This window comes from Nipponia nippon, unplaced genomic scaffold (assembly GCF_047370975.1).
Source record: "Nipponia nippon isolate SJK-2023a ecotype South Korea unplaced genomic scaffold, ASM4737097v1 scaffold_1, whole genome shotgun sequence".
Classification (NCBI taxonomy): Eukaryota; Metazoa; Chordata; class Aves; order Pelecaniformes; family Threskiornithidae; genus Nipponia; species Nipponia nippon.
This window is the reverse complement of record NW_028262290.1, coordinates 92784228-92796602: the sequence shown is the minus strand read 5'-3', so window position 1 is coordinate 92796602 and position 12375 is coordinate 92784228. Positions and strand designations below refer to the sequence as shown.

The 12375-nt window shown below is 51.4% G+C and overlaps 1 protein-coding gene across 19 annotated transcripts in view; it reads left to right on the top strand.

The window, feature by feature from the left end:
* Positions 1 to 2358: 2358 nt before the first annotated feature.
* Positions 2359 to 12375, top strand: part of DUSP22 (dual specificity phosphatase 22) — a 61542-nt gene continuing 51525 nt past the window's right edge. For 6 of the 19 annotated variants that reach the window (XR_015705780.1, XR_015705782.1, XM_087762394.1 and 3 more), the window contains exons 1-2: positions 2359 to 3133; positions 9570 to 9603. Coding sequence is in view for 9 of the 19 variants with exons in the window: in XM_087762394.1 (XP_087618520.1) it covers positions 2495 to 3133; positions 9570 to 9603 (673 nt within the window). In the remaining 10 variants the exon portion in view is untranslated. Of the gene's footprint in view, positions 3134 to 3224; positions 3587 to 6395; positions 6511 to 8686; positions 8720 to 9569; positions 9604 to 12375 lie in introns of those variants that run through there. The other 13 variants (XR_015705798.1, XR_015705797.1, XR_015705784.1 and 10 more) reach the window with 7 other exon arrangements.

The following is a 12375-nucleotide window of genomic DNA, read 5'->3' as shown; positions in this document are numbered from 1 at the left end:
GAATGGGAATGTGTGACACTTCCCATTCAGAAAAATGTCAGATGACTAAGTCATATACATACTTGTATTCCATCTGCATTGTCTAATGTAACAGAACAATTTCACACAGATTGTCCACGCACAGTACTTTTCGGGGCTCTTTGCAAAGATCCGAAATATTGTTATTTGCATTTTACAGATGGAGAAACCGAGTTATGGGGAACTGAATTGACCAGCCCAGACTTCCAGCATATTGACCGCAAGGCCTTCCAGTTACCATGGACCTCTTAGCACAACACAGATCCCTGCAGTTATCCCTGCAGATATAAATAATATCCCTATATTATTTATTGTTTATCCTTTTGTGTCACAAAAAGAAACTACTTGCCAGAGTTGCTGACAAGGAATTCTTTCATTTTGGGGGCAGAATGTGTTTAGTGGTTATTATGGCAAGCTGTGATTCACCTTTTGGACCTCAGTTATATTCTGCATGGCATGATAACAAAGTAAATCACATTCTGGAGAGCTTTGCCAATGAAATATTAAAGCCAATATATGTGATAAAGCTCACTGCTATGCTTTTCAGCAGTACTGAGGGGGAAGGGAGGGAAGAAGTGCAGTACATTAAGTCGGGCGGCTATCCTTCCTGGCTTTACAGAGAGACTGCTCTGATGTTTTTGAAGCCACCGATGACGTGATACACACCCCAAACTCTGTGGAGCCTCAGGGAGGAGGAGGTTCAGGAATGGTTCAAAAGCAAAAGCAGTGTCTCCCTGGTGTTCTCCTGTTCTGCTGCGAGCTGAGGCAGGGCCAGACATTCTGCAAAGTCCAAGAGGCTGGTGGGGGGTGTCATGCGGTGAAGCCAAGGTCCTGATCCCAAACAATCCAGGTTGAAGCATGTGTTTGCTTCCTACTGCCCTGCTGGCATGACTCCATGGGGGAGACCCCGGTATGCAGAAAGCAGCGGGGGGCTGGCTCACACTGAGCCTCCCCTAACACGGGTTGAGGTGCAGCTCAGCGGCGCTCCCAGGGCCACCCAATTCAGACAAAGCAGAAGTGGCCTAGCCTCAGCAGTCCACGCTGCTTGCTTTCCTCTTACAACCCCAGGACAAGATTAGCTAGCACCTTGCCTCCTCGCCGGTCACTCGACACACCACTGTCATGGAAGCTGGTGCTAAACCGCCTGCCGGCTGCAGACCGCTCGGGAGCCCGTCCTGCCTCAGCTGCCCCGGGCTGTGCTCCTCCAGCAGCGCTGCTCTCGGGCGTGTTACCTTCCCCTGAAATTTAAGCATCAGTGGTGATGACATGGCTGCTTCAAGGCAAGAGTTTTCCAGCTTCTTAGGCAGTTAAACAGGTGGCTTAACTTCTGTTGGCTTTCAAGTGTGTCATTGGCTCCTGTGGGAACAACGCTGGCTTTTGACGATGTGGCAATCCAATGACAAGCCTGCAGAGGCAGGCGGTCCTGCTCCCTGTCTCTGTGTGCGCTGCTCTGACCCCACGGGGAGCGGGCTGTCACCCCCAGCTTTCTGTGGCGTTAGTCCTCTGAACGAGTTCGGTGTTGGGTCAGACAAGCGTTGGGGTTGCTCAAGGAAAGGGTCACAGCTGTACTGTTGAGGGTAAGGCGGAGGACGTGCGACCGCCTCTTTGGCAACAGCCGGCATTTGATTGCAACTGGAGGTTGTGAAATCGTCCCCTTAGAGCGTGCCTGTACTGGCAACCACTGCCTCTACGTAACAGTCCCCCATCACTCATCTGTCCGTCATTTCAGAGTTCATCCATCAATTATTTGATACCTGTCTTTGCTGCCTGTCGGCTGTACCCTGTTACCATCTTTCACCTTTCCACTGCCTACCTTGGGCTGCAGATGCCCCTGACCTGCCCAGTCCTACCGAAGCGTGCCCAACAAATGACATCTTGACATGACAGAGCTCGAGTCACAGGTGACACACAAATACCCATGTGGTTATGTTTGATTGATTTTTGTGGGTTTTTTTTCAGTACAGTATTTGTTTATGTAATGACAACTGCTGAGAATAAAGTTGTCTACAGGAGGAGATTTTAAGTATTTCTATGACGTTTCACGCTGATGCGTGTATAGATGCATAGGGAACCTGAAGGTGGCTACAGAGCAGCATCCCTCTTGTCTTTGCTTTGCATTTGAGCCACTAAAGATTTCACTTTTTTGGGGGGGTGTTATTGGGCCGGTTAATGGGAGAGATCGTATGTAGTAATGTCCTGTCCCCGCCTATTTAAACTGTGTGTATCCCTTAGGTCGCTGCCTGCACTCTCTATTACATTAACTCCTTGGAGTAAATTTCCTTCACTAACCACCAAATCCCCAATCACCACGCTTCCCAAAACACATCTAGCGGGACAGGACTGTATCATGTCACGTTTAACTGTGCATTAGGTAGCAAAAGCAGGGGTTTGGAAGGACCGAGCGTGGCTTTGAAGCCGCGCCTGCCAGGACTCTGCCGTGAGCACCTTTCCCTGCCTGCGGAGGGGGTTAGCCCAGATGGCCTCCAGCGGCCCCTTCCCACCTCAGCCGGCCCGGTTCCGTGACGCTCGCTTCAGGCTATTTGCTTTCTGCTCTCTGTTGGTCGCAGCTCAGGACGTGAAGGTCCTCCCTCTCCTTGCCAGCCCGCCGCGCCCGCGGGGCGGCTGGGCCCGCAGAGCAGGAGCCCAGGGCAGCGCGCTGGGACAGGACGCGGGTGGCCTTCCCAGGCCCTGCTCTCCCCGCTGCGGCCCGGGCCTGGCGCCTGCGGCCAAGCGCCTCTCCCTGGCCCCGCGCCCGGGCGCCCGCACGCCGGCGGGGCGCAGGCCGGCAAGCGGGAGGCTGCGGCGGCGGCTGGGGCGCCCGAGGCCTGGTGCCACCTGCCAGGCAGGCCCCCGCGCCCGCCGCGGCCCGCCCGAGGTCGAAACAGAACCGGTTTCGGTACCGCAGAGGCAGGCAGGCAGGCAGGCAGCACCTGCCCGCCCCGGCGCCGCCTCCCGCAGCCCTGCCCGCCCCGGGCGCACCGGCAGCGGGCGGCTCCGCGGGGCAGCGCCCGCGGGAGACGACCCCGACCGGGCCGCCGCCGCCCACCCATCCCCTCGGGAACGGGGCGAGGCCGGGCCGCGACGGGCGGCCGCGGGGTGCCGCCGCCCGCCACAGGTGGGGCAGGTCGGCGGCGCGGGGGGCGCCGGGAGGTGTAGTTCCGGCGGGCGGGCGGCGGCGGGGCGGCGCGGCGGCGCGGACTACAAGCCCCAGGGCGGCCGGCGGCCGGCGCGGCGGGGCTTTAACCGCACGTGGGGGCGGCGGCGGGAGGCAGTTCCTGGTGGCGCGGCCCCGCCGCTCGCCGCTCCCGGGGGCGGCCGAGCGGAAACCCGCCTCCGGCAGCCCGGAGAGAGCCCCGGCCAGGGCGGGGGGAGATGCGCCTCGCCCTTCCCAACAACGACGAGCCGCGGCCATCCTTAATTCCCAACTAGCTCGCCCCCAGTCACCCCCGGCAAGCACTGTCCCATGCACGCTGACCCGCCGCCGGTAGCTCGCTAGCCGGCAGCCGACGGCTCCTCCCGCGGTGCCGGCGTACGGGTCGCTAAAGCCATGGGGAATGGGATGAACAAGGTAACGCCGCTCGTCGTCGTTCCCGTGCGTGAGTGCGTGTGCGCGGGCGAGGCGCCGCGGTGGCCGGGGGTGGCGGTCCCTCCCCGCGGGCGGCCGCGGCGCCCCCTCCTTTGTCTCGCCGCCGGGGCAGCCGCCGGGCGCCCGCCTAAGGAACAAAGGCCAGGGCAGGAGAGGCTTTTCCCTTCGACTTCGGGGGTCCCCCGCCCCGGGGCGGGGAGGGAGGGAGGGAGGGAGGGAAGGCGACCGTGGCCGCGCCGCTCCCTCGGGGCGCGCCTCCTTCCCAGCCGCAGCGCGGGCAGGGAGGAGGCGGGCGGGCCGGAGGGGGGCCCCGGTTTCGGTGATGCTCGCCCGGGCTTCCCCTCCCCGTGCGAAGCGAGCCCGCGGGGCTGGGGGCCGCCCCGCGCCCCGAACGGTCGCTAACGGCCGCCGTGCCCCCCGGCGCTGCGCCTCAGCCGGCCGCAGCCCCGGGCCCTGCCCTGGGGCTTCTCCGTCCCTGGCTCCCCGCTCCCGTCCCCGCGCCGGCGGCGCAGGACAGCCGGAGGACAGGGGCTGCGGCTGGAGGGCTGGCCCCGGTGCCGGTGGGACAGGAAAGCGCTTGGCCCCGGTGGGGATGGCAGCGAGGAAGGAAGATGGGTCTGTTTTGCAGCGGGTGTTGGCTTTTTGGCAGCGGGGGCTGTTGTAAGCGCCGATTCCCCTGGCATGTCGTGGGACAACTGTGATTTCTCTCAGTATCTCCACCTCTGTTTTAAACCCAGGTTTGAAAGCGTAGTGGTAACTAGCCTTTTATATATAGCTTACTATGAGGAACAGGAGTTGAGTCATCTCTTCTCTCTGACATCCTGCCTTGAGTGCTTTGGGAGTAGCTTTGCTGTGAGCGTGGCCTCCGACAAAGCGGAGGAGAAGAGCTAGAAATAGCTGCTCACAAGTTGCCCAAGTCTGACATCCATGCCCCTGGGAGTCAGGTTGGTGAGCGTCCAGAGTGCTTAGTGTGCTGCCTGGGAGGCGAAGCCTTTTCATCCTATGGATGGAGACGTTGAAATAGAAACTTTAGGCAGGAGAAAGATCTGGCTGGTTAGTCCAACTGAGTTAGCAGGTAGGAGGTAGAACCTCCCTTGGTCCTTCTCTCCATTTTTGGTTTCAGAGTCTGGGGATAATGTTGTGATACGTAGCCACTCCTTGGAGGTACCTTCTAGGAGTGGCCAGTTAGGAAGAAATACAGCTGGAGAGACTTCTTTTAGACTTCTGGTGTGTTTGTAGTATTTTTCTGGGAATGTTTGAAATTATCAAAACATTTAGAGGGACAGGACATGGGATGCTAAAGTTGCAATCTGAGAGAAAAAAGAAAAAAAAAGGACAATTCTCAACCCTTTGAAGCTTAGCACTCTTTGTCCGCATTACATCTTGCTATGGTACTGTGCGAGCAGGAATTGGCAATCTGTGACTCTGGGCAGTTTGGTCATTTTAATTCTGTTAAGTGTTCCCTGACACGTACCAGCCAGAGCTTTCGGGACAAGCATAGCACTACTTTGATTTTTCTCCTCCCTTCTTATGGCTCTGCATCCAAGAGGATGAAATGTTCAGCAGTTCAGGAGGAGCTGTCTCCTTTAAGGAGGCTACAACCACGTTGGGTACTGGCCATCAGGGTTTATTTTTGTAGGGGTCCCGCGTGCAGGTCTGGTACTTGCCACCTTCAGAATGTGCCCCTGGATCATCTGTTCCTTTTGATCTTGTGAGTCAGCGAAGGCTGGAGGGGCAAGGGGAGGCATGGAGTCATCAATGCCGATATTAGGGGGTATTTGCTTGACTCGGTGTAGTCTATCAATACAAATTGCCTTAGCTTCCAACTGAATTGGGGTTTTTTTGTGGTAGAGCTGTTTGCGGACAGTAGGAGAAAATAAGCAGCTTATCCGATGGTGGATTATTTCATTTAGGGAATCTCTTTGTACTGACGCCAAGGGAAGAGGATTAGTGGTGACCTGTAATGGGCACGGTAAGGAAAAGCTCCAGAGATTGCTACAGCTGCTGTGGCTGCTCTTGGATGCTGAGCCTTTCCCAGTGGCATGGTCCCCTCCTATTTTTCTGTCACATGATATTGATGTATTTTGTAGCAAATAGCAGTTGCACCTGACTTTATGTGGCCATTAGTGCTGATCAAGGGCTGGAGGCCTGGCATTCTTTTTAAGTGGGGTTTGTCTTGTGTTGCTAGTTTTCTGTGTAAATTTAGCTGTGCTTAGTTTTTTTTTTCCTTAAGCCCACCCAAGCCTCCTGACTTTTCCCAAATTAATTGGTTCATAAATACCCTTTTTATTCTGCTCAGAGAAGGAGAATTGGCTAGTGAGTAGGCATTGACTTGACTACTATTAATTTTCAGTGCTTTACTTTTTTTTTTTTTTGACATTTTTTAAGTACAGGATGAGTAATGGGGTCTGACTTAGGAAATTCTCTGGGTGGCCTGATTTGTCTTTGTGCTTAATGTCTAACTTTGACTTGTATTCAAAGTTCAAGTTGAAGTCTGTGGTTGAAAATTACAAAGCTGTTTTCCAGGAGCTGAAGTCTAGTGGCTGAGATGGTGACAAAGAGATTGTAGTACTTCAGTTTGATTATCTGTGAACAGGATATGCTTAGGGAAGAGTTTTTCCTGAGTTCTAGTTCTTGTTCCTCCTGCTACAGTTAACTGCCTGTTATTCGTGCAGACTCTTCTGAAGGGTCGAGTTGAGTGTTATCTCTACAAGAAGGGCAGATAAGCCCTGTTCGTTGTAGGAGTTGATTCATAAGAAATGTAAATCAGCGTGGATGGTTACAGCTGATGTGAGCAGTTCTATGGAAGCCAGCAGAGCTGCACCGATTCACGAAGCTGCACCAGTCCATGTCAGCGGCGAATCCCTCTTGCTGACCTGTGCCACTCTCCTCTACCGCTAGACAAGGTGGGCTCGTCTGCTCCTTCTACAGCGCCTGGCTGTCTCCACAGAAAGCCCCATGAACTTCTCCAGAGCACCCATCAGTACTAGCATATCTAGAAGCAGCGCTGGGCAAGGAGTTAAGGTGCTTTATTATAAGCACATGTCTATACAGGAAACAGCAGCAAAGTAGCTCTTTAAGCCATTTTCCAGAGAGGTGTATTATTTGCAGAGAGAACTGATGAGAAGCATTAGCAACTGGAGCAACTATTGTCCATTGCAGGGCTCTGCCTTTGTGCAAGGTGGAGAACGTGAGCTGTTCTCATGCGAGGTACGAACGAAGACAGGCGTTGGTGTCCTTGTCGCTTGGTTGTGCATTCTTCTACATCTGTTATTTAGTCCGTGGTCATTTTTTCAGTGTTTCGGATGATTTAAAGAGGCTACTGTTTTTATTCATAAAGCAGTGGTTGAAAAGTTCACAAAAACAACCACCTTATTTTTCTTCTCTTCTGACTCCCACCCCTTCTCTCTCACACACCCCGAGCAGCCATCGGCCTTCATTTTGCGCAGCCTGGAGTTGCAGTTACTGAAGGCAGTGTGAGATGACACAGCTGAAAGTTCCCAGCCATAGTCTAGTGCCGAAGTATTAGTCAGCACGGCATGAAGATTCACTTCTTTCCAGGTAGCTTTCACCCATAGTAATGTTTCTTGCTTCTAGAATGACTAGGACAACAGGGGTAGCATCTGTCCTTGGTTGCATGGTGTCCTAATTTCCTACCTAGCATACAACGTTGCTTCATGACGCACAAATGCGAACTTCTGGATTTTTCCTCATTTGCCAACAGCCATCTAAGAAGCCTGATTTTTTGCAACCCCCTGGTGTTTCTTGGTATCTTTAATTTATAATGCCTAACCTTAATGATTGTGACTGGAATTTAAGCTTTTATCCTCTCTTGAGAGTACATATTTAATGCAGAAATAATGTCCTGGAGTCTAAAATGCTATCGTCTACAGTAGTGGTGGTGTGATTTGAGATTTGTGCTGCAGATAGGAAATACCAGACAGCTATTTAAAAATATCAGAAAGACTTTTTTTTGGTTTTTTAATTTTTTAAGCTTAAGTTGAGGGAGCTGGCTGGGGTGATCTGGTTGGTGCAATTCGTTCATAATTTGACTCTCTTTTGCTTTAGAGCATGTTTTTTGTTTGCACAATTTGACCCTTAGCAATGGCCCTTGGGTACTCTACTCTTTGGAGCAGCTACCGGCTTCTGATTCCTAGCCTGGGATGGTGGCCTTTGAGCTGCACTTCTAGCAGAGTCCTCGAGCGTGCTTAAAGTAATTAATCAGTCCATAAAACCATGAGTCTTGTGCATGTGGAAAGGGACGGCAAAATGTTGTAAGGGTTCTTTTCCCTACTTGATACCCTGGCACTGGAAACTGCCCTGCTGATTTTTCCTGTCTTTGTAGGAATGTCAAATTTGTACAAAAGGAGAGGGAAGGAAAGGGGAGAAAGCTGTCTGAGCTTATCTGGGCAAAACTTGCAGGTGCCTGTTTGTAGCAGACTGAAGAACCATTTTCTTGTCTAGCTGGTGTTGTCAAGCAGCCGTCAATTTGTAAGCAGTTCAGGGTACAGCAAGGGTGCCAGAACCGGTGGCAGAATTGAGCCCCGTGGTTAGGGCTGGTATGACATGGCAGGGAGAGAGGGATCACCCGGCAAAGCTGAGAGGGAGGAACGTTTACCCAAACCAAAGCTGCAGGGAGTGTGAGAAGTGCTGCAGCCCTTCTGTTTTCTGCAAGGGTAGATAAATAACACTGAACATGACGTTTTTATCGGATGAAAGCCCTGGAGTTAAGGCAGATCAGAAGCTATTTTGCAGGCCCTTCTGCCAGCCTGCTAACCTTTGCGCGGTAAGCTGGCTCGCCTTTCAGCAGGAAGGCTGCAGTGAAACGGAGGCTGGGGCGATAATCCCCGATGAAAAGTCCTTCATGACTTTCGGAACTTCACGGCTGCTGGACCGAGCAAAATGGGTGGAGTTTTCCCTTTAAATAGCTGCGCCCGAGAGACTGTTGCTGCTGTTGTGGTGACACTTGGGTGTTGCTAAGGCTTTAGGAAGTCAGCGCTGACATATCTGTATTGGTGGTATGCTCTGCATACGCTGAAGAAAAATGGATTGTACGGTTCCACCGCCACGGTTCTGGTCTTTTCAAAGGATGTGGGCATGGGTCAGAGATTTCAGGTGGCAGAGAACAAAATTCTTAGCCAGACATTGTGTTTGGTGTACCTGGGGGTTTTTCATGTCCTTACTGCTGTTCCCAAGTTGGGAGGGTTATGAGAGGGTGGGAGGGGTAGCACTGCGGTGTCACCTGCCTCTGTGTGTGTGTGTGCATGTGTCCTCAGACTGCACAAGCTGGTGCTTAGGCTGACCTTGAAACTCCCCAGTTAAAGAAAGTCCTGTAACTGAGACCCGTGCAGGGTTCTGGGAGTGTTGGGGTGAGTGGGTAGATCTGGGAGAGAAACATGCAACTCGAGGACTTTCATCAATTCTCGTTCTATGTGAACACACAACTCGTTGTTTGCAGTGATTTCCGCTGTCGAAGAGCCCCACAGTGCTGCAGCCCCAACTTGCACGGCTTTGCGCTGCAAAAGTCTTGCAGGATGTCACTTTGCAGTGCTTTGTCCAGCTTGCTTAGCAACTTTAGGCAAATCACTTTTTCTGTATGAAGTTTCATCATTAGTTAAATGAGGGTAACTCTTATCCTGCTGCGGGGGGCAGGGGGAGGGGTGCGTTGCCAGGCCCACTTCATATTTGTAAACCACTTTTGCTATCCTTGGAGAGCCTCCATTATGTGAGAGTCTGCATGATTAACAACCCCCAGCTGTCAACGAACGCTCTCAAAGTGCGGCGTACCTAGAGCGATGTAGTCTGAGAAGGTTGCAAAGAGGCACAAAATGTTGTCAGCGCTTTTTAGATTGCATTTGACAATAGTCTGCTAAAGTAGTATGTTCCATCCTGTATGCAAATTGAACTTTGTCAAATTGTCTTACCACAAGATATCTATATTTGATACTATATTTCTTTCTCACAGATTCTGCCTGGCTTGTTCATTGGCAACTTTAAAGGTAAGATTAGTTTTATCATTATCTCTAGGATTACTTAGCAGGGGTCTTAAGGTGTTGTTTCGCAGGCCTCCGGAATTCTCTGACATCTCTGCAGCTTCTTTAACCCCATCTTGCTTCATTTCTGGATTCACCTGGTAGCACTTAAAGAAGAACTTGTTTGCTCTCTCATCCGAGCGCTGTGCTGCAAGTACTTTAAGAAAAGAAAAATGAACACCATCTCCTTGGAGCATGCTTCAGCTGGAATTCCTAAACATTGGCCTGCCTTAAGCGATTCCTGTGCTTGGCAGGCAAGCCTGTGAGCCGGGCAGATTCTTTGTAAGGCTTATTTCAAGCCCTCCTTATAAGTAAAGGCTTAGTATGCCTCCCGCTCATTGCTTTCGTTATTTTGGTTATTTATAACAACTGCTAAAGAGTTCTGTTATCACTGCTTGCGAGACTGATAGGTCTGCAGATTGCTGTCTGACCACTGATACTTGCGCTGTCCGTGTCACGGATGTAAGATTCTCTGGATTTTTTTTTTCCTTTTTGCATGAAGTTTATTTTTTGTGTACAGAAAGATAGAACCATATTTAGAAAACACAGGAAACTTTATGTAGACATCCCAATAAATGACCTGTTCTCAAAGCACTCTGTTAGCATCAGTTCCAGCTGATGGTCCCTACTTGAAAGTAAACCGGTTGTGCCTGTACAGTCGTTTTCATACATGTAGACCCTGTGTTTTCTATGTTCGGGTACAACAGCAAAGCAGGACTCATAGGGGCTACTGCGATATCCTGCCCTTCCTGGTCTGTCTGCTATCGCAGCTGGTCTGTTAAGATCGGACAACATCTGCATTGGATTCAGATGGTGCTGCACCTCCTCTCTGCCTCATACCCACCCTTCCCACCCCCACCATCCCGAAACCTGTGAGTTCAGTGGTTTTTGCCCAATTTACCCGTCTCTGGACTTGCTGACCCCTGTTGCTGGTCTGGTGCTTGCTGCCCCTTGGTAAGTGGAGCCGATCACCTTGAGAGGCAGCCCGGAGGTATATGCGAAGTTAAAAGCTGCCTTTTGACACACTGGGATGCAAACACAAGTACAACGACTAGTGTGTGAGAGGGAGTTAATCATGCCGTGGTAAGGAAAATGAGAGGATGGAGGTGAGTTTATACTGGTAGAAGTAGGTAATGAAAGGAGAAGAAAGAAAGCGGGGAAAAAAGGAAAACAAGGGGAAGAGGATAGTTTTGAAAACACTTTGGATGGACCACTACATGTACCAGTAACAAAACTAACTTGGTCACAGCCATGTTGCTTCCTCTTTTTTTTTTTTTTTTTTCTTTCTTTCTTTTCTTTCCTGTCAAGTAATTTAGGAGAGGGGTGGGATGGGAGGATGTTTGATAGTGGAGTCCTTTAGGTTTCAAGCTGTCTGGCAGGGTGGGCAGGATGGGCCCAAGGAATGTGGCTCTCGATCTGTTCCTCTCACTGTGGCCGTCCTGCTGGTAAGCCCTTGACAGTCTGCCCAGGGGAGCGAAAGTCAGCCAGAGCATCTCTTTCTTGGTGCAGTTCTGTTTTCAGCTGATGAACAGTTTGACCAGCTGAGGGGAGTCGGCCGAGGTTGCGGAGTGAGTCAGCATCTCTGCCGATGCCAGGGCCAGCGACCCTCTCGCTCGTGCTGCTCTGGCCCCTCAGCTGTGCACCTTGCTCATGGTCCTTAAATGGCACGTTGGGTCACTTCTACGCAGAGAGGAGAGGCGTGCACGTGAAGGTGGTGTGAGTGGGCAGTGTTTCTGGGAGTCTAGCTGGAAAAAAAGCAGAGGCTGAAATGCTTCAGCTACCTCTATAAAAGAGAGTAAGAATGGGTTGGCTTTAATCTCGGTGTTTGTGTTATGGAGTCTGTTTTTTAAATTGGTTAGAAACACGAGCAATGTGTTCATTTATTTATTGCTATGACCTTTGCTCACACTGCATCTAATCATGTTCTACCATCATGAGTATCCGTTGTTATAATCTCAAATTAGCTTCCATACTTGGAGAGGAAGAGAAAAGATTGGTGTTACAGTACATCACTAATACAAAAGAAAACTTTTATAATTCTATCTTTTTCTGCATCCCCTGCCCCTCAACACCCCCCTGCGTTGCCGCTTAAGAGCAATTGCAACGAGCTCTCTGTGCAGCGAAGTCATCCCGTTTAGGAACAGGCTGTTGGTTAATCACCAGTGTATTTTTCTGGAGGAGTTTGATTACCACGTTCCTGGGGCATGTTCTGATTTGTGGCACTTTTTCAAACAGTGACTAATGGATTTTGAGACTGCCATAAAGGGGATCGTTGACTCAGAAATACTCAGCAGCATATACAGTTGGGATTGGTTAGAGTATTCTGATTTGGGCAGCTGAAATGTCTAGGTACTTTTAAAGTCATGGGTTTACAAAATTATTTCCTGTAATGCACTTTTGAGCAGTCTCCTGTTTCTTCAGCTTGAGATCGATAGCTTGAATTGAATAAAGTTGCATCTTGTCAGTAAGAAGAGTAACACTGAACCTCCGGCGTTGTGCATCTCACCCAGACACAGGGCTGAGGCACCGTGGCAGCCTCTGGGCCTCTGTGCAGGGCGTAGAGAGGAGGGAGCTTCTCCAGAAGGTGAGTCAGGGGAGTCCCTCTGGGTCGCTCTGATCTGCCCTCTGGAGGATAGCCTCCCCTCCTGTCTCCAGTGACTCTTTGGGCAGCCTGGCGGGCAGGGTTTCCGTAGCTAAGTCGAAATACCCTTGTACACACACTGCTGTCTCCCTGCTGCA